Source organism: Anolis carolinensis, chromosome 5 (assembly GCF_035594765.1).
Source record: "Anolis carolinensis isolate JA03-04 chromosome 5, rAnoCar3.1.pri, whole genome shotgun sequence".
Taxonomy (NCBI): Eukaryota; Metazoa; Chordata; class Lepidosauria; order Squamata; family Dactyloidae; genus Anolis; species Anolis carolinensis.
Genome location: NC_085845.1, coordinates 70650716 through 70674210, shown reverse-complemented (window position 1 = coordinate 70674210; position 23495 = coordinate 70650716). Strand labels below are relative to the sequence as shown.

Below are 23495 nucleotides of genomic sequence, written 5' to 3'. Positions count from 1 at the left end.
TGCAGTGATACTGAAAGTAAGGATCAAAGGGAAAAAAAAGTTTGATCCAATAGTTCAATTACTGAAACTTAAGTGAGTCATGGCTAATTTAAGTTTGATTTCAACAGGGCTGCTCTGGATTTAACACAAGATGTTGTTTGCCTGCACAAATCAGATTTCCAATAGGAAACCCTTTTTTTCTGTGTTAGGAGCGACTTGAGAAACTGCAAGTCGTTTCTGTTGTGAGAGAATTGGCCATCTGCAAGTATGTTGCCCAGGGGATGCCTGGATGTTTGATGTTTTACCATCCTTGTGGGAAGCTTCTCTCATGCCCCCACATGGGGAGCTGGAGCTGACAGAGGGAGCTCACCCGTTCTCCCCAGATTCGAACCGCCAACCTATTGGTCAGCAGTCCTGCCAGCACAAGGGTTTAACCCATTGCACCACCGGGGGCTCCATGAAATCCTATAAGAATACTCTTTGTACTATCAACTGACTGGTTGCAAAACTTTGGATAGAAAACCTGATTTTGTGAATGATTCAACATTTGGCCAAAATAAGGTAGCTTAAATGCCAAATCAGAGTAACCCTCCCCAAATTATAGTGGGCCTGGCTTTAACACAGCACGTTAACCTCCAGCTGCAGTAAATCTTGTCAGTCAAAAGGTTGACAATTCGAAGACTGGATAATAATAAATAATAATAAACTTTATTTATACCCCACCACCATCTCCCCAGCGGGGACTCGGGGCGGCTTACATGGGGCCATGCCCAGAACAATACAATATCACAGAATATAAACAAAACAACAAATCATAACACATTAAACAATACAATAAAAGATAATATACACTACATCAAGCAAAATCAAAAGAACAATTAAACCAAGGGCGGGCCACATGAACACTAGGTTAAAAACTAAAATTAAAAAAAAAAATTAAAAAAAAAAACTCGAGGTGAGAAAGGGAATAGGAATAAACCACAGAAAACAGGGTCATAAAGTAGTGGTGCATAAAGTCAGGGTGAGCTCCTGACCTTTAGCTCAGCTTTAACCTACCTAGCAATTCGAAAGCGAAAATGTGAGTAGGTAAATAGGTACCGCTTTAAAAAGTGGGGAGGTATTTTAAAAGGCCTGAAAAATGCTGGTGATTCATCAAAAAGGAGGAAGTTTATGAACAAAGCTCTTCGGCAGGGAGATAAAGCGACAGCACCCCCCCCAGTGGCCAGAACCGAGCACAAGCCCCCAAGATGCCAAAAATTGGAAAAGCCTATATATATCTCTATTCTATGTATAATTGTCTGTCTTGTCTGTGTATAAAATGGCATTGAATGTTTGCCGCATATGTATGTTCTGTGAACCATCCTGAGTCCCCTTCAGGGTGAGAAGAGCGGAATATAAATACTGTAAATAAATAAACAAATAGTGTCCATCTCTTGATCAAATAGTGCCTTATCATATTTGGTTTTGAAATATATTTGTTTATCAACCCAACAGTTCTATCCTTCCACCTGGGAATTCTGGGTCACACATATGAATGGAGGTGGTCCAATTGTATTCTTACAATAACTTTGTGAAGTAGGTTAAACCAAGAAATAAAGGCTTCCTGAAGATCATCAAAGTGGGATTTGACTTGTGGAGTTACTGGTCCATGTCTGACATCCTCTTCACTAAACACCCTACCCTTCAACGTATTTCGTAGTTATGGAACATTTTTCCATAGATAATATCAAAATTCTGATTTCTAATTGAAATTTCTCCATTGTTAAAGTTAACTTTGTTACCTGCTCATCGGCAACCTGGAAATTTTCATATTGTGCAAAGCGTTGTTCACCCGAAAAATCAGAAAGATCAATTTTTAAGGTATAATTCCCTGGGGGAAAAAAACAATACTGAGGATAAAGCATCCAGAGGAGAGGAAACTTTACAGTTTATTAAATCAAAAGTGTGTGTGTGTGTGTGGGGGGGGGGGGGGTTGCCACAGATGTGCATCATGCTGATCTACTGGTCCTTGATGTTTTGTTGTGGGGCACTCTTAATTCTTTAATTACTTAAAATGCTTTGAACAGATTAAAAATACACAAATATCCATGCACATTTGTGCCCACTATCATAACAGATAATTCTTTCTATCAATCAGTGGTTTATCACAATAAGCAAAGGTTCTATAAGCCTATGGCTTCCTGGGGACAAGTCAGCATGCTGATTCCTTGGCCCCATTCACACTACACAGTTATAGTGCTATTATTCCACTTCTATCCTGTGGTTTGTAGTTTGGTAAAGCATTGAAGCACTCTGGCTCTAAATGACCTTCCCTAAACTGCAAATCTTAGCATTCCATGGGAAAGAGTCACAGCAATTAAAGTGGAATAATTCTATATTTCTGTGTGGAATAATAATATTTTATTATAATAATAATAATAATAATAATAATAATAATAATAATAATAATAATAATAATAATAATAATAATTCTGTGTAATAGCTGTACAGTTGGAATGGATCCCATGTGTTCCATTGCTCTTTCTTGCAGTCAGAGTGGGTAAAGAAATCATACACCTTGGGTTCATTACTTATTTTGTCCAATATAGTTGGCCTTCCACATTCCCTAGAATATCTAGTTCATCCAGGGTGATTCTGTGTTCAACATTCACTGGAAGTTGATCATAGAGTTGTGCTAAAGGACCAAGAGATTAATAAAGAGGTGTTCTTTCTAGGAGTCTATAGGTCCTCTAGCACAACTATGATCAACTTCCGTCTGAGAACCTAGAAATTCCGTATCATATCAATCAAATCAGTGACTAATCAAATCCATAAAATGTTAACCCTCAAATGTGGAGGGCCAACTATATATTTGAGAAAATATAGTTCTAGGGTGTTTTTCTCTGGACTTTTAAACTAAGAGACAAGTCAGAGAACAGATTGCTATTTAGTTCAACTGTAATGTTAACAGAGGATCTGGCAACTTCCAAGGGGCATGAATGTATCCCAGTCCAAAAAAAAAATCACTTCCAATTTTTGGAAGGAAAACCCTCCCACCCCACAGCTTAAAACAGATTGGGACATAGTTAAATACCATTTGTACATATGGGTATTCTGGTGGCTGAAAAAGAGTTGGGATGCTGCACATGGCTTGTACTATTGACTGTGTCTGCACTAAAGAAGTCTGGTCTGTAGCTTGCTTAAATGCTGCTATCAGCAATGGGTTCCTAGGGAAGACTGGCTTATCATGTGCCTAGTAACTGGATTATGCTAATATATTTCTCTACTTTAGTATAACTGTAATATCTGCTTAGCCCGCTTATTTGTTGGCAAAAATATTCTATGCATACTAACTCTGGCCTTGATATAACACTATGAGATCTCCACATTTATGAAAGCAAAACAAACCCATGACAATTCTAGTACTGATTGAAAATGTTGAACAAACTCTTTCTTCTTACAGAAGAGAGGGTTAAAATAAAGAAGCTTATTCTAATGTGGATCCAGACTAAGTGTAGAGTCACAAGATCATGATTCTGACATGGCTTGTGCGGTTACCATGTGATGTTGCGTTGCTTCACAATTCCATCAGATTCTGACACAATGCTTATAAGCCTCTGCCATCGAGAAGCTATCAGTAAGAAGAAAGTTGTTGACCTTATCATGATGTGAATGAACGGTTACTAGTGAAACACTTTACATGAAATGAATTCTCTTTCAAACTTCAGCTCTCTAACAGGGCTGAAATGTATCACTTTTCTCTCTGAGATGAGAAAACTTTACAGAGATGACAGAATAAAAAAAGAAAGGCATGTAGAAAGAATTAGAAGCGAGTATCTCTGAAAAAGTGATGTCTGCCTGCAGCTTTTGGAGTTTGTGGTTCAGAAGACCTAGTAACAGTTTATTCATGTCATGATGATATGATGATGCTATAAGACAATGAAGGTATCAAATGTTTGTAGGAATATTTGGTATCGATAGTAATCAGAACGCAACAAGGCATGTTCAATATAAACTTGTAGTAGAAAGAGTTTCAGGACATCCATTTTAAGAAAAGAGATAAGAAAAAGGAAATGACCTCAACATAGAAGAGCCCCAAAAAGTTGGCTCTCACGTGTGGTCTTAAGTTAGCATCCATTGTTGGGGTTGGAGCTGCATAGATGTTCCTTCCCACATAAATAAAAACAAAGGGATGAACAAACTTCTGGAGAGAAAGAGCAATTGTCATCTCCAGGTAAAAAGGAATCAAAAGGTTGAGACCAAAGAAAAATAGAACATGGTGAAAACAAAAGGCAGGCCTTATCTAGACCCCATTCAATTCACGAATCATAATATACAAATGTTGATAACTCATTATTTTCAACAGTTTTCCAGAACTGATTATTGTCAGTATCATTTTCTTTAGCCCCTTTGGTACCCTGTTTCCCCTAAAATAAGACATCCCCAGAAAATAAGACCTAGTAGAGATTTTGCTGAATTGCTAAATATAAGGCCTCCCCTGAAAGTAAGACCTAGCAAAGTTTTTTGTTTGGAAGCATGCCCAATGAACAGAAGACCAGAGCATGCAGGGTCGGTAAATGTATGTACCATAGAACGTTGTACATGGAAATATTGGTAGTAACAAGAAATTCTTGATAGGATTCAATTTGTCTGGTTATGCTGCTTTGTGATGACAACTACTGTACAGTATATAATAAATGTTCATTTTTTTTTTGTTCAACAATAAATGTGAATTCTTCTTCATGGAAAAATAAGACATCGCCTGAAAATAAGACCTAGCGCATCTTTGGGAGCAAAAATTAATATAAGACACTGTCTTATTTTCGGGGAAACATGGTATAATGATAGTCCTTGTTGCATGTTTGTGATGTCTCATGGGCCTTGTAGTCCTGTTCCTAGTACTATTGTGGCAGACGAGGAGGAAAACATGGGATTTCCACCGTTTCAGCCAGAAACGGAGCCCCTGCACCTGGAGGATGTTTGCCCTCAAGAAGTCAGCCAAACAAGCCTTGGGCAGAATTCTCCCCCGTTTTCTCGAAAGGACAATTATAATAGAGATAGAGGCGCGAGGGAGGCGAATCGCCGGAGCGCCAGAATCGCAGCCAAACAATTAGCTGATTAGCTCTGCTTCCCTTGGGAAATTCTAAGGAGTCATGCATCTGGACAGAGTTGGGTTTCACTTCTAGTTCTCCAGGGAAAGTGTTCTTCTGGCGGGAAACGAGACCCTATTTAGGGGTTTTCCCGCGAAGGAAACCTTGCGGAGTCAATTCGTCAGCTGGAGGAGTGAGATCGTGTGTAGACTTCGTACTCCAGTTCCCTGTTTCCCGGATCAAGTTTCCAGCCTTGCCTTGTTCCACGGACTTCTATGGATTCAGTTATTGTTTCATGTTTGCCTTGTTTCAAGTTTGATCTTGCCAAGTTTCAAGTCTTGCCTTGCCTTGCGTGTTAACACGGACCTTGCTTCCTAGTTTCAAGCCTTGTTTTCCAGTTTCCTTCGGATTTACCTTAAGCCTCGAAAGACTATGGACAGTTCCCCACACTATTGCTTGCCAAATAGTGTGTGTTTCGGTTAAGTGGATTATAACTTTGCACTCTAATATCTCATATTGGACATTGTTTTCCTGGACTATATTTGACCTTTCCTGAAAGGTCTACTTCTGAACTATATTCTTCACTTGTTTTTATTGACTTTATATATTCCTATAATAAAGATATTAGATAGAATCCGGCCTCTGCGCATGGTTATTGGTGTTCTGTAGCCTGGGTCTTGACAATGTTGGCCTTTAGATTGATACAAATCCAACTTGTATATATACATGAATTTAATATGGTTGCTTAAAAGAAGTTTATCTGTAGAAAAACTAGGAAGTCTGTATGTCAAGGTTGTGCCTTTATTCTTTGCCAAAACATTTTGCTGCTGTCTCAGAGGACAAGAAGATACTTCTCCCAGTTCCTTGTATAAAAGTCAATTGCTGGATTTTGCTTCAACACTGTCAGCATACTCAACTGCACCTGATCATAGCAGGCTATGTGTCAGATACATACAAGTGTGTCAGCTGACACTTTGACATTACATCCTGCCCACTAGTAAAATCTGCCTGCAGTTGCTGCCTTATACTGCCTAATGCAAAGCTGGTTTTGAGAAAGACACATACATATATGATGATGTTTCATTGACCTGGGTCTACAGAGAAGTCATACAATTGGTTCCAGATTAGTGTTCCACAGATTTTCTTATCCTCACTGATTTCTTTTTTCCTAACGAACATTAACGGTACAGATCTTACCTTGAGAAGTCAGATAATGGAGATTTTTATTTCCAAGCCAATATTCGCCAGCTGGTGAAGTAAAATCACCAAAACCTTGTTCATATTCAGCCCAGTCTCTGAAAATAAAGTGTACATCTTTGTTTCATCCAATGCAAAGTGAATTATCAAATGGTCTTAAAAATAATCTTTCAGATTGCACAGACATCTAACAATGCCAAATCACTAACAAAATAATACTTATGGCGTGCTTTATGACAGATACTACAGGCTGTATGTTTCAAGTTAAAACATCTAGCCACTGGTTGCTCAGGCTTCTTGAACAGAGTTGTAGATTTGTGAGTTCTGAAAAGCATATAGCGGTCTGATATAATTCAGTATATCTGCATTAAACCCAACAAAACTGAAAGTCCAGCAAGTGATATTATGTTTAATATATGCCCTGCCAGTCACTGTGTGTTATGATTGAGCCTCATGGCTCTGTTACTGACAGACGTGGGCGTAAGACTCCTCGAGAGTCAGATACTCTCGAGGAGCGAGAGAGAAAAAGACTGCGAGACATATTTGCAGCACCATCTGACGAAGAGTCTTTCGAGGGGTTTACGGAGAGAATGGAGGAGGGGCTGGTTAGCTCGGAGGAGGATGAGATGGATTGGACTCGGGTAAGGGAGGAATTGGGTGCCACTGGCCATGATGGGATAGAAGATGAATGGGGACCTTCAGGATTAGACCCATGGCTTAGCTGGAGGGATGGGACGGGATCCACAGCTGGAGATGCTGTTGGGCGTAGTCAGAGGTGTTCCAGCTCTGACGAGGAAAGTGATGAGGAAACGCCCGGGTTAAGGAGGACAGCTGACAGTGATGAGGATTTGTAACTGGCATAAAATGGGGCTTGGGAGCAATTGCAAATTGCGTTGGGCAAGGTAATCTGGACAAACGCTTGGGATCTGTGTGTGTGGGACGCTTTCCTGAAGACTGGTGTGTTTTCCTGTGCTGAGACGTAAGTTGTTTTGGAATTCAGGGTCAGACGGCGGGAGGAATTGTGTGGGCATTTGTTTGTGCAAACCTGTGCTTACTCTTATTAGCTTGACCTTCCGTCGTCTTCTTGACGGACGCCATCTCCTGCTTTGAAAACTCGGACTGAACTGACCACGGCTTGTCTTCCCCCCCCTTTCTTGGACTTGGAAAACTACAAACGTCTGCTTCTGGCTTTGATCTACGGAACGGAACTGGTCTACTCTACTGCTACTATCCTTGGCTGATCTGCTCGTGTTGGGAATCCTGTCTGCTGTGTGTGTGTGGGAGCGACGCAAGTTACTCTAAGCACAGTGTTGGCAGCAGAGAGGAATCTGCTGCCAATTAGTTGCATTCTTTGTATCTTTTGTTCCTTGGCTTTCGTTTTGTTTATCTCCAGGCTGAAGCAAGCAGTTTGTTTTTACCCGGATTAAACTCCGGTTTAATCCGGTTTATCTTTTGAACATTTACTTTTGTCCCTTTTTGCTCCTAAAGGCAAATACTGCCTGGCCCTTGTGTTTTACGGGCATTTTTTGAGTTCTGTAATCTAATAAACTCTGTTACTTTGAATCTTGTGGCGTTCTGTCCTTGACAGATTGCCCAACGCCCATAAAAAGTTTATTGCAGCAATAAACCCGTCAGGAAGACGATGGATGAGTTAAGGGCCAAATTTGACCAATTGCAAACGGCTTTTACCGTTAGCCAAACAGCTCATGCTGTGAAAGGACATGTTTTGACTCCTGAACGCTTTGACGGAACCAGGTGCAAGTTGCCAACCTTTTTGGCACAAGTGGAGCTTTATTTTTCTCAGCTCAGTGCTCATGCTTTTCCTACAGACACTAGCAAGGTGGCCTTTATTTTGAGTTTGTTGACCGGTCCCGCAGGACAATGGGCCACTAATTTAATTTTGGGAAATGACCCAGTCAAGGACAATTTGAATAATTTCAAAAAGTTGTTAACTGATACTTTTGGGGATCCTCTCCGCACGGAGAACGCTGGGTGGGCTCTGTATCGGTTGAAACAGGGAAAGGGGACTGTTTTGGATTACTTAAATAAGTTTAACCTGTATCGCCACCAGCTGGATTGGGGGGAAAATGCATTCATGCTTTTATTTACTGCCGGGTTAAGTGATATGCTCCAGGATGAATTAGCACGCTTGGAGCCGGCTGAAAGTTGGGACGCCTTAGTAGCTAAGGTGCTGCGTTTAGACGCAAGGTTCGAGGCTCGTAAACACTCAAAAGCAATGTGTGCGCCACCCATGCATGTAACCAGGGCACCTGTGGTGATGGGGGAAGAGCCTATGGAGCTTGGGGTCTTTAAAAAGCTGTCTACAGAGGAAAAGAGCCGTAGGAGGCAGCTGGGCTTGTGTTTGTACTGTGGGAATGCTGGGCATTTTGCCAAAAATTGTAATGTGAAACCTTCCCAGCTTTCGGGAAAAGGCCAGCCCTAGTGCGACGTGAGTCCAACGCACTAGGGCTCCTCAAGCAGTCAACTGAGGGGAGGAAGCATGTTTTCGTACCCATTACATTATCTGTTGGGGGAAGGGAACTTGTTTCTACTTTGGCACTGCTGGACTCAGGGGCTACGGTCTCTTATGTAGATATTGAGTTTGCTAAGAAGCATGGCATTCCTAGAGTGCGCAAGGCATGCGACGTGTGGGTGGAAGGAGCAGATGGGAGACTGCTGGAGACTGGGGTGGTTAACCATGAAACCTCAGCAGTAACGTGGGAGGTGCAGGGAGTAACGGGAACGTTTGTGTGGGATATTACGAGCTTGCCTAGATATGATGTGATCCTGGGGATGGATTGGCTAGCTGTAGTAAACCCACAAGTAGATTGGGCGACACGTAAAGTGATCTTAAAGAGGCAGGATTGTTGCACTCTAAATGTTACTCATTCTGATATGGAGGGAGTGCCTGCTGAGTATGGGGAGTTCTCTGATGTATTTTGTAAAAGAGAAGCGGACAAATTACCACCGCACAGGCCATATGATTGCGCCATCAAGTTGGCAGAAGGTGCGAAATTGCCAGCAGGGAGGCTGTATGCCTTAACTGTACCGGAAAGGCAAGCTTTGCGGGAGTTTCTAGATGAAAATTTAGCCAAGGGGTTTATTCGCCCATCTAGTTCTCCAACTGCGGCACCAGTATTCTTTGTAGCCAAAAAGACTGGGGAACTTAGGCTGGTCTGCGACTATCGGATCCTAAACAAATACACCATTCGGGATAGGTACCCGCTCCCTTTAATCTCGGAACTGTTATCAAGGGTGCAAGGGGCTAAGGTCTTTACCAAGCTTGACCTGCGGGGGGCCTATAACTTAATCCGTATACGGGAAGGGGATGAATGGAAGACGGCATTTAACACGTGTTTCGGATGCCACGAGTTCCGAGTCATGCCTTTTGGGCTTTGTAATGCTCCTGCGGTCTTCCAGAGGTTCATGAACGATGTGTTCAGGGACCTAATTGACCAATTTTTAGTGATTTATTTGGATGATATCTTGATTTTTTCTAAGGACGAGAAAGAACATCGTCAACATGTCAAGCAGGTTCTGCACCGACTGCGGGCTAATGGGCTTTTCGCCAAGGCTTCCAAGTGCGTCTTTCATGTGCCTGAAGTGGAGTTCCTAGGTCATGTAGTGTCAGGTAGGGAACTTAAAATGGACCCACATAAGGTTGACGCCGTCAACTCATGGCAGGAGCTGAAGACTAAGAAGGATGTACAAAGGTTCTTAGGTTTCGCTAATTACTACCGGGAGTTTATTCCGAATTTTGCAAAGCTCACGGTACCTTTGACGCAGCTTCTGCGCAAGAAACAGCCATTTGTGTGGGGGCGGGAAGCTCACGAGGCGTTTCTACAACTTAAGTCTAGTTTTCAATCGGACAACATACTAACCCATCCTGATGTTGACAAACCGTTCGTGGTAGAAGCGGACGCTTCTAGCTACGCGTTGGGGGCTGTATTGTCTCAGAAGGATTCCTCAGGGACCTTGCGTCCCTGTGGATTTTACTCGCGGCAACTAACACCCTTCGAGCAGAACTATACCATATGGGAGAAGGAGTTGTTGGCGATTAAGGTGGCGTTTGAGGTGTGGCGGCACTGGCTTGAAGGGGCACGGCACCAGATCGTGGTCAGATCTGATCACAAGAACTTAGAGCACTTGCAAACAGCAAAGAAGTTAAACCAGCGTCAAATTCGATGGGCTTTGTTTTTCTCCAGGTTTAATTTCAAGGTGCAGTTCGTGGAGGGGAAGGCAAACTTGCGGGCCGATGCTTTATCCCGCAAGCCGGAGTTTAAGACCAATGAGCAGGTAGTATGTCAGACCATCTTGCCTACTGCCTCTCTGTGTGTTGTAGATAATGAGCTTGGGTTACATGACCAGATCCTTGAGGCTCAGAGGGATGATGTGTGGACTCAGGAGCAACTGATGCTGCTCTCAGCAGGTAACCGTACCATACTGCCGCATCTACAAGATCAAGACGGAGTATTGGTACGCAGGGGGCAGGTCTACGTACCAGTGGGGGCCCTCAGGTTGGAGGTGATTAGAGCCCACCATGACGAACCCATGGCTGGGCACTTTGGCAGGTTCAAGACCGTACAGCTTATCACCAGGAGCTACTGGTGGCCAAAGATGCGGCAAGACATTCTGCGCTTTTGTGACAGCTGCGCCGTTTGCCAGCAGAGTAAGACGCCTGTTGGGTGCCCTAGAGGGTTGTTGTCGTCTCTACCTGTTCCGGAGAGGCCATGGCAAATCATTTCCATGGATTTTATTTCAGATTTGCCTAAGTCTGGGGGTTATACTTGTATTTGGGTGGTGGTGGATTTATTTAGTAAACTGGCTCATTTTATTCCTTGTTCAACCATTCCGGCGGCCCCTACGTTGGCCTTACTATTTACTAAGCACATCTATCGTTTGCACGGAGCACCCGAGGTGATTATTTCAGATAGGGCTCCGCAATTTGTGTCACGCTTTTGGAAACATTTCCATGAGTGCTTGGGGACTAAGTTAAACGTTTCTTCAGCCTTTCATCCGCAAACGGATGGACAGTCGGAACGGGTTAATGGGCTCTTAGAGCAGTATTTGCGTTGTTTTTGTTTAGATCAACCCACGGCTTGGGTGAAGTGGTTACCGGTGGCGGAATTCGCTTACAACAATGCGGTGCACACGTCTAGTCAGCATACGCCATTTGAGCTAACTTATGGTTTTCACCCACGGGGAGGTGTGGCGCCGTCGACCAATGTGGTCTCTTCGGACCCTGTGTACCGCTCTTCAGAAATGGCTGCATTGCATGATGTTGCCCGTCGCTTACTGTTGGAAGCTAAGGCAACGCAGAAGACTCAGGCTGACCGCCACAGGCAGGCAGGGGAGGAGTTGGAAGAAGGGGATTTGGTGTGGTTATCTTCCAAACATATTAAACAAGCTGGGGGAAAGTTTGCGCCTCGGTATTTGGGTCCCTTTCCTATCGTTAAAAAGATTTCTTCCGTTGCGTTTCGTTTGCGTTTACCGTCTAGTTTAAAGGTCCATCCAGTCTTTCATCGTTCGCTGTTGAAACTTGATACCTCTAGTCGTCGTGGTGCTATAGCGGAGGGTATCACTGCCACTTCTCCGCCATCGGGGGAGGAGGCCTTTGTGAGAGGGGATAGTGTTATGATTGAGCCTCATGGCTCTGTTACTGACAGACGTGGGCGTAAGACTCCTCGAGAGTCAGATACTCTCGAGGAGCGAGAGAGAAAAAGACTGCGAGACATATTTGCAGCACCATCTGACGAAGAGTCTTTCGAGGGGTTTACGGAGAGAATGGAGGAGGGGCTGGTTAGCTCGGAGGAGGATGAGATGGATTGGACTCGGGTAAGGGAGGAATTGGGTGCCACTGGCCATGATGGGATAGAAGATGAATGGGGACCTTCAGGATTAGACCCATGGCTTAGCTGGAGGGATGGGACGGGATCCACAGCTGGAGATGCTGTTGGGCGTAGTCAGAGGTGTTCCAGCTCTGACGAGGAAAGTGATGAGGAAACGCCCGGGTTAAGGAGGACAGCTGACAGTGATGAGGATTTGTAACTGGCATAAAATGGGGCTTGGGAGCAATTGCAAATTGCGTTGGGCAAGGTAATCTGGACAAACGCTTGGGATCTGTGTGTGTGGGACGCTTTCCTGAAGACTGGTGTGTTTTCCTGTGCTGAGACGTAAGTTGTTTTGGAATTCAGGGTCAGACGGCGGGAGGAATTGTGTGGGCATTTGTTTGTGCAAACCTGTGCTTACTCTTATTAGCTTGACCTTCCGTCGTCTTCTTGACGGACGCCATCTCCTGCTTTGAAAACTCGGACTGAACTGACCACGGCTTGTCTTCCCCCCCCTTTCTTGGACTTGGAAAACTACAAACGTCTGCTTCTGGCTTTGATCTACGGAACGGAACTGGTCTACTCTACTGCTACTATCCTTGGCTGATCTGCTCGTGTTGGGAATCCTGTCTGCTGTGTGTGTGTGGGAGCGACGCAAGTTACTCTAAGCACAGTGTTGGCAGCAGAGAGGAATCTGCTGCCAATTAGTTGCATTCTTTGTATCTTTTGTTCCTTGGCTTTCGTTTTGTTTATCTCCAGGCTGAAGCAAGCAGTTTGTTTTTACCCGGATTAAACTCCGGTTTAATCCGGTTTATCTTTTGAACATTTACTTTTGTCCCTTTTTGCTCCTAAAGGCAAATACTGCCTGGCCCTTGTGTTTTACGGGCATTTTTTGAGTTCTGTAATCTAATAAACTCTGTTACTTTGAATCTTGTGGCGTTCTGTCCTTGACACTGTGGCTCTAAGCTACTGTTCTTTTGAGATACATGCCAATGTTTGAGCCAATGTGTGATCCAGAATTCTTGACTAGTGTTTTCAGTTTTTATCAGCAATCTCTGTACTATTAATTTTTACCAGCAATTTTTTTTACTTGCAACTCATTTAAGCAACAGTTATATCTGTAAGGTCATCCTCTTTGTATCACTTACTGCTCCTTCAAGACAACCATCATTTTGGAGAAAACATTTTCCTATATTATCTTCAAGCAACAGCCAACAACACATTCTGTTTTTTATTGATTTCTCTCCAGCATCAACTAACTACAATATCTATCAATTGTTAGAAAAATTTGATATTTTTTTCTAGAGACATCAGTAAGCCTCCAATTCTAACTTTCTGTCAGCCACCAAATCTATGAAAACATTTAAACAAAACTGTCAAAGCTGATTTTTTAATTATTTCCCTCTCCAAAAATGGAAGACTGACGAGACAGCACATTATATAACCAAATTGAAACCACCAGGAAAACTCTACAAAGCTAAGCTAAAAACAATAACAAATCAAGAAGACAGCTAAGCAATTATTAAAGTTTTTTGACAAATCAAAAAGTTTTCAACAGATACTGAAAAGACCATAATGTTAGGCTGTAGGCAACCAAGTGAGATATCTAAGGATAACAATATTCAGATCTATAACTAGATCCATTCATAGTGGACTTCACTAAGATCAAATTTCCAAGCATTCTTAGTCAAAACTTTGACTCACAGAAACTCCAGAATGGTCATTAATAAAGGATGGTGCGAGTCCATGGAGAATAATCACAACAGAAGTCACTATTCTCAGGAGAAATATTACAAAATCTATGTTGTGCATTTCATTGCCAGGAATTATTGGGATCATAAGCATCTTATTTCTATGTTTAAATCCAAACCTTACCTATAAAAATTTTGGCTTCCATCTGATCGTCTCTGAAAGACTGTCCACCCTCCTCCTTCTGTCATGTCACAGTAGGCAAGGAATCCATCAGAGCTCATCAGAGGTTTTATCTTGTAAAATCTGCTCTGTGTGTATCCGGCCTTGTAGATTTCAGCACAGTCTGCAACAACCAACCAATCAATCAATCAATCAACCAAATAATTAGTTTTCCCAAAGAGTGATGTCTTGTTCTCATGACTTCTAAAATCTGTTTGCTTATACTGTATGACTGGTTACGACTGAGCCAAGTGACACCCGTTGGCCATAGATTGTGGTTTGCTGAGTGTGTTTCAGCTTTTAAAACTTCTCTTTACTTATTTGTAATCAAGACACACACGAAGGAGATTTAATCATTATGATATCTGTCTTGATGATTAGCATGAAATTTCATAATGTATCACCATGGCTTAAATCACAATGTTTTCATATTTGCCTGCCAATAATATGGGCAAGATTTACTGCTTGGTTTTTATGTGTGCCTTCAAGTTGCCTGTTGACTTATGGCAGTCGTATGAATTTCATATTGTTTTCTTAGGCAAGGAATATTCAGAGGAGGTTTGACAATTCCTTCCTCTGATGTATATACTATAGCCTATCCATATAAAAGATGAAGCATAGTCTATAGTACTGGTACTGGTTGCCATTCTCCCATCCAAGTACTAACCATGACTGATTTGATTTAATTTCCAAGGTTAGTTAGGATTTAGTGCCTTTAGAGTTTGATTGCAAGCAGAGCTTGGGAAACAAGTTACTGCATTTACGCAAATCTAGCGCTCACCTTGTTTGGCTAAATGATGTCTCCAAACTTAAGCCCCTTCCACACACCTACATAAAATCCCACATTTTCTGCTTTGAACTGGAATATATGGCACTGTGGACTCAGATAACCCAGTTCAAAGCAGATATTCTGAGTTATATGGCTGTGTGGAAGGGCCCCTTTGAGTGTGCATTAGATTTGTATCATACAGTTATCTTAGTGCTGAGCCAAAGGAGAAGCTACTTCAGGAGAGAATCATCATAGAGTTGGAAGAGACTTCACGGGCCATCCAGTCCAACCCCCTGACAAGAAACAGGAAAATCACAGGAGTTGCAGCTGGAACTCCTATTTGAGAGACATCCTCTCTCATTTAATTGCCATGGCTCAATGCTGTTCAGTCTTGGGATTTGTCATTTTGTGAGGCATCAGCATTCTCTGGTGGAGAAGACTCAAGGCTTTTCAAACTACTGTTCCCATGATTACATAGCACTGAACCAAAACAGTTAAAGTGTGTTCGTTCTACAGCATAGATATATAGATGCATCCTAAGATTTTTATTTCCATTGCTGGAAGCTTTAGTGCTCTAACACTTTTGTTTTCAAAGAAGGAATCCTAAGCAGGCAGCAATTGCAAAGCACACCTTTTTTGGCCAAACGACAGAGGGCAACTTTTGCTGCTGCACATTACATTCAGCAGCAATTTCTTTTCTTTTTCTTTTTTGTTTGTTTCAGGGTTTTGCAAATTGAGGTGCACATTTGATTCAATTCTGCATTAGACTCAAGTGAATACAATAGTTTTGTGATCTATAAACTCTTAACCCAAAAAGCATGTTCCTGGGAGCAGGGGTATTCTGAGAATTAAAACACAAAGTGCAACTTTTTCAAGTTTGAGGTCTACAGTTGCAGTTCAGAGCGTGTTTTATTAAATCTCTCAGAGATTCCACACAAAAAACCTAGAGATTTATGATTCTTACAGAAAGTAATCTCCTCCTGGAATGTCTGTGTGCCAGAATTTAGAGAATGTGTGAGACTTGCGTCCCTCTCTGGACATGATGGCAAGCCCTAGTCCGACATCAGCCCATCATCTTTAGCCTGGACCCCTTAGCACCACCCTTCCTGACACCATGGGCAAGGTTAATGAAGGGTTTCCAGAGAGAAGTGAGGTCCCTGCTGTTGGAGCTCATCTGTGGAAGCAGCTGCAGTAAATACTAAACCTTAAGACAAGTGATTAAGATGTCAGTTTGCAGCTGTCTCAGGTCAGCCCCAAATGATAATGCTTTTAGCTAATAGGTTTTGTCACTTTCACTACGCATCCTATGCTGCTGAGAACAGAAAGGGTAAAGAAGTCTGAAATCTTGTTGGAGAATTTTTTTAAGCATTAAACAAGATCAGGTCTTATTTGCACATACACTCTGAAGTAAATGCCACTCACATTCTTTAGCCAAGACACATGATATGCCTTGGCTAAAACTTTAAACTGTAAGCTGCGGGAAAACCCCCAAACATACAATGGTATTTTGCTAGCTAGATACATAACCTGAAAAAAGTTGGAAACCAAACTTACCTAATTTGCATATTGACCCTGTCAAATATTTTCTACCTTTTGCACTTAGTCTTTATTTCAGGATGTGTAGAAAGTATTTTAACTGGGATGTGCTATATTTTAATAATCTGTTTTAGCTGTTTTTTAAACATCTGAAAATTAATGTTTTTGATACAACTATTTTTTAACTTTGTCTTATGTCTTGTTTTAGGTATATTCTATTTCAGTGGTTCTCAACCTGTGGGTCCCCAAATATTTTGGCCTTCAACTCCCAGAAAGCCTAACAGCTGGTAAACTGGCTGGGATTTCTGGGAGTTGTAGGCCAAAACATTTGGGGGACCCACAGGTTGAGAACCACTGTTCTATTTGTACTTATATTGTAAAATATACTCAAGTATAAGCTAACCCAAATGTAAGCCAAGGAACCTAATTTTACCATTAAAAAACTGGGAAAATGTATCGACTTGAGTATAAGACAAATGAGACATGCAGCAGCTACTGGTAAATTTCAAAAATGAAAATAGATAAAATTACATTAACAGAGGCATCAGTAGGTTAAATGTTTTTGAATATTTATACAGAATTGTAATTTAAGATAAGATTGTCAAACTCTATATTATATACTTGAGTATAAGCTGACCCAAATATAAGCTGGCCAGAATCTTCACTCGAATATAAGCTGAGGGGGGATTTTTCAGCCCTAAAAAGGGGCTGAGAAACTCAGCTTATACTGAAGTACAGTAGAGTCTCACTTATCCAAGCTAAACGGGCCGGCAGAAGCTTGGATAAGCGAATATCTTGGATAATAAGGAGGGATTAAGGAAAAGCCTATTAAACATCAAATTAGGTTATGATTTTACAAATTAAGCACCAAAATTTCATGTTATACAACAAATTTGACAGAAAAAGTAGTTCAATACGCAGTAATGTTATGTTGTAATTACTGTATTTACAAATTTAGCACCAAAATAGCATGATATATTGAAAACATTGACTACAAAGATGGCTTGGATTATCCAGAGGCTTGGATAAGCGAGGCTTGGATTAGTGAGACTCTACTGTATATACAGTATATTGGGTCTCATAATTAGAGAAAAGCAGAAGGAGGAGGAGAGGAAGAAGTAGAAGAGCTATTTACTGAAAATGGATATTCATATAGGAAGATGCCCTTTCCACTTGCGGTACTGCCAATGAAAATTACCATTCACATTATTAAGTTCTACCATGTCACCTTGAATAGATGTGATTTTAACCTACTTTAGAAGCATCAGAGAATATCAGGAATCAACAGAAAGTGCTAGGAAAGGCCCCTGCTAAAACAGTGCTAATTTGTTGCCAACCACAGTTGGCAATATTTAATTGTTTGAGTCTATGGTCTTAGTATGGGACAGTTTCCTTTGTTACTTCCAAGTCAAGCTCATTTGCTAAAACCCGCAGTCTTAAAAACAAACTTCATAGAGCAGTTTACAGAGGTCAGTTATAAGCCCTAGAGCTTAAAATCTAAATTAAACTACTAGAGAGGAGACAACACTCTGAGAAAACATGGGAAGCATGTTCAGGTATATAGGTTCCTCATTCCAATGTTTTTGTAATAGAAACAGTGGAAAGAGAAGAGGCAAAGGTTGTTGATGTTTCGGGGGCCTTCCACACAGCCATATAGCCCAGAATATCAAGGCAGAAAATCCTACAATATCTGCTTTGAACTGGGTTATCTGAGTCCACACTGCAATATATTCCAGTTCAAAGCAGATAATGTGGGATTTTATTCATCTGTGTGGGAGGGGCCTCCGTTGAATTGGTGGTCTAGCCCTGCTTCCCATCCTTCCATTGCAGCATGGTGGAATTTTGAGCTCTTTTTTTCAATGCAAGCATAACAGCAGCGTATTTGTATCAACAGTTACAGCATTCGACTTGACAGCTAGACAAAGCCTTCATATTCCAAGACTAAATACCTCTGGCTATCAAATGCTAGGAAGGGATAACAAGCAACAGTCACAGTTCATAAATAAATGGTCCATTTATAAACCACCCATGGGGATCTGCAGCAGCAGCACTGCGGGGCAAAAAAATCCAAACTTGATTCATGCATCTTTCATTTTTTGAGAGTGTTATAGTAGAATGATAGTCCTGACTCACCTCAGTACCATTGAATCAATGGAGGCCCCTTCCACACTGTCCCTATATCCCAGGATCTGATCCCAGATTATCTTCTTATCCAAGGTTATCTGGCAGTGGAGACTCATATAATCCAGTTTAAGGCAGATAATCTGGGATAAAATCCTGGGATATAGGGTAGTGTAGAAGAGGCTGAAGTTTTTTTTTCTTCGTGTCAGAAGCAACTTGAGAAACTGCAAGTAGCTTGTGGTGTGAGAGAATTGACCGTCTGCAAGGACATTGCCCAGGGGATGCCCAGATGTTTTGATGTTTTTACCATCCTTGTGAGAGGTTTCTCTCATGTCCCCGCATGGAGCTGGAGCTGACAGAGGGAGCTCATCCATACTCACCCCGAGTTGGATTCAAACTGGCAACCTTCAGGTCAGCAACCCAACCTTCAAGTGATCAGCCCTGCTGGCACAAAGGTTTAACCCACTGCACCACCAGAGTTGACGTAAGTGTTGGCTTGCCATTCAGCAATTGGTTCAGTCAACCTATTCCTCTTGGGATGAGCAACTGGAATTAGGACTTGGGAATTTGATTTATGGATTGACTTTGAACTCTGATGAGATTATAGAATTTTAAAAGCCCTTTCTACACTGCCATATAATCCAGATTATCAAAGCAAATAATCTATTTTCTCTGTTTTGAATTGGATTATATGAGTCTACACCGCTATATAATCCAGTACAAAGCAGATAATCTAAATTTTATGTGGCAGTGTAGAAAGAGCCTAAGCCCTTCATGAAAAGCAAAAAAAGAAAAAGAAAAAAAAGAGAGAGATTAATTTCTAACCTGCGTACTCTCTCTCTTCTCCCAGACTGATGACACCATTTTCATCTCCTTTATCTCTGCTCTGAGCATCCCTCTCCATTAAAAGCTGTATTATTTTTGCCTGTTGCTGCTTCACACTGTGATCCAGAAGCCTCACCTGGGCTTGGAGCCGTAGTTGTTCTTGGAAACAATTCTCCAAAGTCTAAATTAAAGAAGGTGGTAGAAGAAGGAACAAAGAGGACATTATGAACACTAGTGAACTGCTACGTATATGTTAGGATGCAGAGCTATCATTAATCACTATGAAGTCCTCTGTCACATTCTGCTCCATGAGGCTGTTTGAAAATATTCTCCAGGCTTTTTGACTGGTGCTCTCCATATGTACAGGATGGCAAGGCCAAGGAGGGCTAGAATGCACCTTCTTATTAGTTGAAGCTTGATTTGATTAAGCAATTAACTGCTGATGTTTAAAGAGCATTGCATTTGACTCTTGATGTTTAGGTTTATGGGTCCTTTCACTTCTACTCAGCCCTGTCAAAGATAAGGGATGCAGATAGGGACCATATAATTCAGATCATGAAAGCATTAGCATTATTTTAGACTGCCATATAATCCAGTTCAAAGCAGATCATTTGGATTTTATATGACAGTGTAGAAGGGACTAGGGTTATCTAATACATCAGGAGGACCAAAGCTTGTCTTTAAGGGCCCTTCCGCACAACCATATAATCCAGTTTAATGTAGATTTTATACAGCTGTGTGGGGGCCTAAAACAGGGGCCTAAAACAGACTATTACAGAAACCAGGCAGGATTATTTGTTTTCAAACCAAATCCCTGTTAATTGAGGAATATGGCACCCAAACAAAGAAATCTTTACATTTTAGGCCCCTTCCGCACAGCTGTATAAAATTCACATTGAACTGGATTATATGGCAGTGTGGAATCAGATGATCCATTTCAAAGCATTTATTGTGGATTATCTGCCTTGATATTCTGAGTTATATGGCTGTGTGGAAGAGCCCTAAGATAGCTGGTTGTGTTCATAAAAGAAGATTCAACTAGATTGATATTATTGGAAATTTAAATGTTTTCTTAACTTGCAGATTTATTGTAAAAGAAATAAAGAAAAAGTTAAGATGATGAAATGTATAGTGAATACACTCAAGAAAAAAACACAAAAACACACTGTTTCTGTTATTCCAAATGACACACAGGCCCCTTCCTCACTACCCTTATATTCCAGGACCCGATCCCAGATTATCTGTTTATTCCACATTATCTGGCAGTGGAGACACATATAATCCAGTTCAAAGCCAAGAATCTGGGATCAGATCCTGGGATATAGGGCAGCATAGAAGGGGCCAAAGACTCTTAAGGTCATTATTTGCTCTTATTTTTGCCATGTTCCCTTTACACTGATTTATGATTAGTTTAAATAAATACATTTTATTTGTCATTATGTTAGTTCCATCATGAGCATTTCTGTTTAGTTTTCTCTTTCCATTGATGTGACAGCACAAAAATTATGCCATTATTATTCTGCATTAGAATTCTGCTGATTAAAACGCCAAACCCACAATGTAATTCCCTTTTGGCTTAAATGTAGGAATTTGCTACCACAGCTGGGAAACATATATACAACATGGTTCATAATTGCATACTGTTGTTTGTGGTGAAACTGGGACCAGATTTCTTTCAGTCTCTCTATTCCTCATATTTCACATTTGTGCCATAAATTCACGTTTGTTAACGAATGATTGCAAATTAATTAGATGTGAAGAGAGCAGGATGGAGTGTCGGGTAGACATGAAATGTCTACATGGAGTAAATTCAAAATGGAACATTATTTTTAGATGAGATCTCTCTAACCTTCAGTATTCATTTCTAGGTTGCTTTAAATAAGCATTTGTTGCTTGGGGCATGTTGACTCTGGAGCGATCTTGATTGCATGCTTGCCTTTTAAATATTTGTGTTGTGTCTCAGATGTTTGTTTTTCATTTAATTCCTACCCTTGAGTGCAATCCAATACATGGCAATGGAGAACAGCCTGGAAAACATGCGGTGGGATTAGGCAGCTTGTCAGGAAACTATTCCAGAGGGGTGGGCACAGTGCCAGTCCAAAGCAGCTTTGGTAACACTCCTAACAATCTGTCCAAAAGGCAACTTTCCTGCTTGTTGGCAGCAATGCTACACCAGTGCAAATAATGGGGCCCCTTCTGTGCAAAATGAAAAGTAGTACCATTCCTAGACACAGAGCCTTGTTATATGTTACAGTTGTCGATTGATCAAATAATGTCTAGCATCTTATCTCTCTCTTCCTGATTCAGCATGTGACCAGATAACTATGCACATAACTGGAAGTAAGCTCCATTGAACATAATACAACTTGTTTTGGTTTTTTGTTTGTTTGTTTGTTTGTTTTTGTTTTAAGTTTTTGAAGTTTTCTCAGTGCATTTAGATATCATGAGAAGCCAGAATCTGGGACACTAGGGTTTGAACCCCCACTCAATTATAGAAACCCACCGAGGCCCCTTCCACACAGTTGAATAAAATCCCACATTTTCTCCTTTGAACTGGGCTATATAGCAGTGTGGACTCAGATAACCCGGATCAAAGCAGATATTATGGGATTTTCTGCCTTGATATTCTGGGTTATATGGCTGTGTGGAAGGGCCCTGTGATCTTGGTCAAGTCATACAATAACAATAAAATTTGTTATGCACCTCCCCTTATAACATGAAGCAGGATACGACATAGTTAAAAGGGACAGATATTATATAATACAATTAAAATGCATACATTAAAATACACATAATGAAGACCAACTCTATTAATACAATGTAGGTTAACATTCACAGTTTAAAATTGATTTGGTAGGCCTGCTGGAAGAGCTAGGTCTTCAGTTGTGTCTTGAATTTTGACAGCTATTGAAGCTGTTCCAGCAGATCATTCCACAGTTTTGGGGCAGCCAATGAAAAGTCCTCTGGGTGACGGTTGCCAGTTGGGTTCTGGCTGGTTGGAGTAAATAGCTCCCAGTGGACTTAAGATGATCCTATAGGTAACCTGGATCCAAATCATGTAGGGCTTTAAAGATCAAAGCCAACACGTTGTACTTTGCCCAGAAACTAATAGGCATCCATTGGAGTGACTTTAATATAGGTCTAATATATTAGGTCCCAAATGTCCCATAACCAATCTGGCTGCCATGTTTTGGATTAACTGGAGTTTTTGAACTTGGTGCAAAGGTATAGTGCATTGCAGAAGTCCAACCTTGAGGTTACAAGGGCACACGCTACCATCTTTAGGTCTTCTAATTCTTGGTGTGCAGCTGGAATACTGGTAATTCTCTAAGGGCCCTTTCCCACAGTCATGTAACCCAGAATAAATAGATAGATAGATAGATAGATAGATAGATAGATAGATAGATAGGGAGCCCCGGTGGCGAAGTGTGTTAAAGCACTGAGCTGCTGAACTTGCAGACCGAAAGGTCGCAGGTTCAAATCCCGGGAGCGGAGTGAGCACCCGCTATTAGCTCCAGTTTCTGCCAACCTAGCAGTTCGAAAACATGCCAATGTGAGTAGATCAATAGGTACCACTCCGGCGGGAAGGTAACGGCACTCCATGCAGTCATGCCGGCCACATGACCTTGGAGGTGTCTACGAACAACGTTGGCTCTTCGACTTAGAAATGGAGATGAGCACCAACCCCCAGAGTCAGATATGACTGGACTTAACGTCAGGGGAAACCTTTGATTTTTAGTCAAAAGCATTGCATGAATAAGTATAAAACTGGTAAGAATAGAGAATATCAAGGCAGAAAATCCCACAGTATCTGCTTTGAACTGGGTTATCTGAGTCCACACTGCCATATATTCTAGTTCAAAGCAGATAATGTGGGATTTTATTCAGCTGTGTGGAGGAGGCCTAAAAGAGCTGGGGCTGTACTCTAGTAACTGTTCCTTCTGTGAGATTTAGGAGGCAGACAGAAACACTATGTTCAGTTTCCCTTCTAATGTTAGAGCTGGGCTGAAATCTTGCTTAGAATCCCAAGCAAAGAGTAAGTGTGGATCTTGAAGTATTCTAATGGAGGCATGGGATATGTTTTTAAAATAGATAACAAAATTCTGGCCCGTTTATGACCTAGACAAGTGCCTTCTCATTCTCTACCCAAATTTGAGTTCCATTTGAAAGTTGGGAAACAATTGTGCCCTGTAATATTTCAAATGCAGGGCTATTGACTGACTGCTGGGTTTTATTTTAAAAGAACAGCTCCCACTCATT

At 41.4% G+C, this 23495-nt stretch overlaps 1 protein-coding gene across 1 annotated transcript in view; it reads right to left on the bottom strand.

Moving 5' to 3' along the window:
* Positions 1 to 23495, bottom strand: part of fgl1 (fibrinogen like 1) — a 75335-nt gene that overhangs the window by 31482 nt on the left and 20358 nt on the right. Inside the window, exons 3-6 of the mRNA XM_003221637.4 lie at positions 19236 to 19416; positions 13949 to 14108; positions 6246 to 6343; positions 1761 to 1849 (exon numbers count right to left, since the gene is read on the bottom strand). Coding sequence (XP_003221685.2) covers positions 1761 to 1849; positions 6246 to 6343; positions 13949 to 14108; positions 19236 to 19416 — 528 coding nt within the window. The remainder of the gene's footprint in view (positions 1 to 1760; positions 1850 to 6245; positions 6344 to 13948; positions 14109 to 19235; positions 19417 to 23495) is intronic.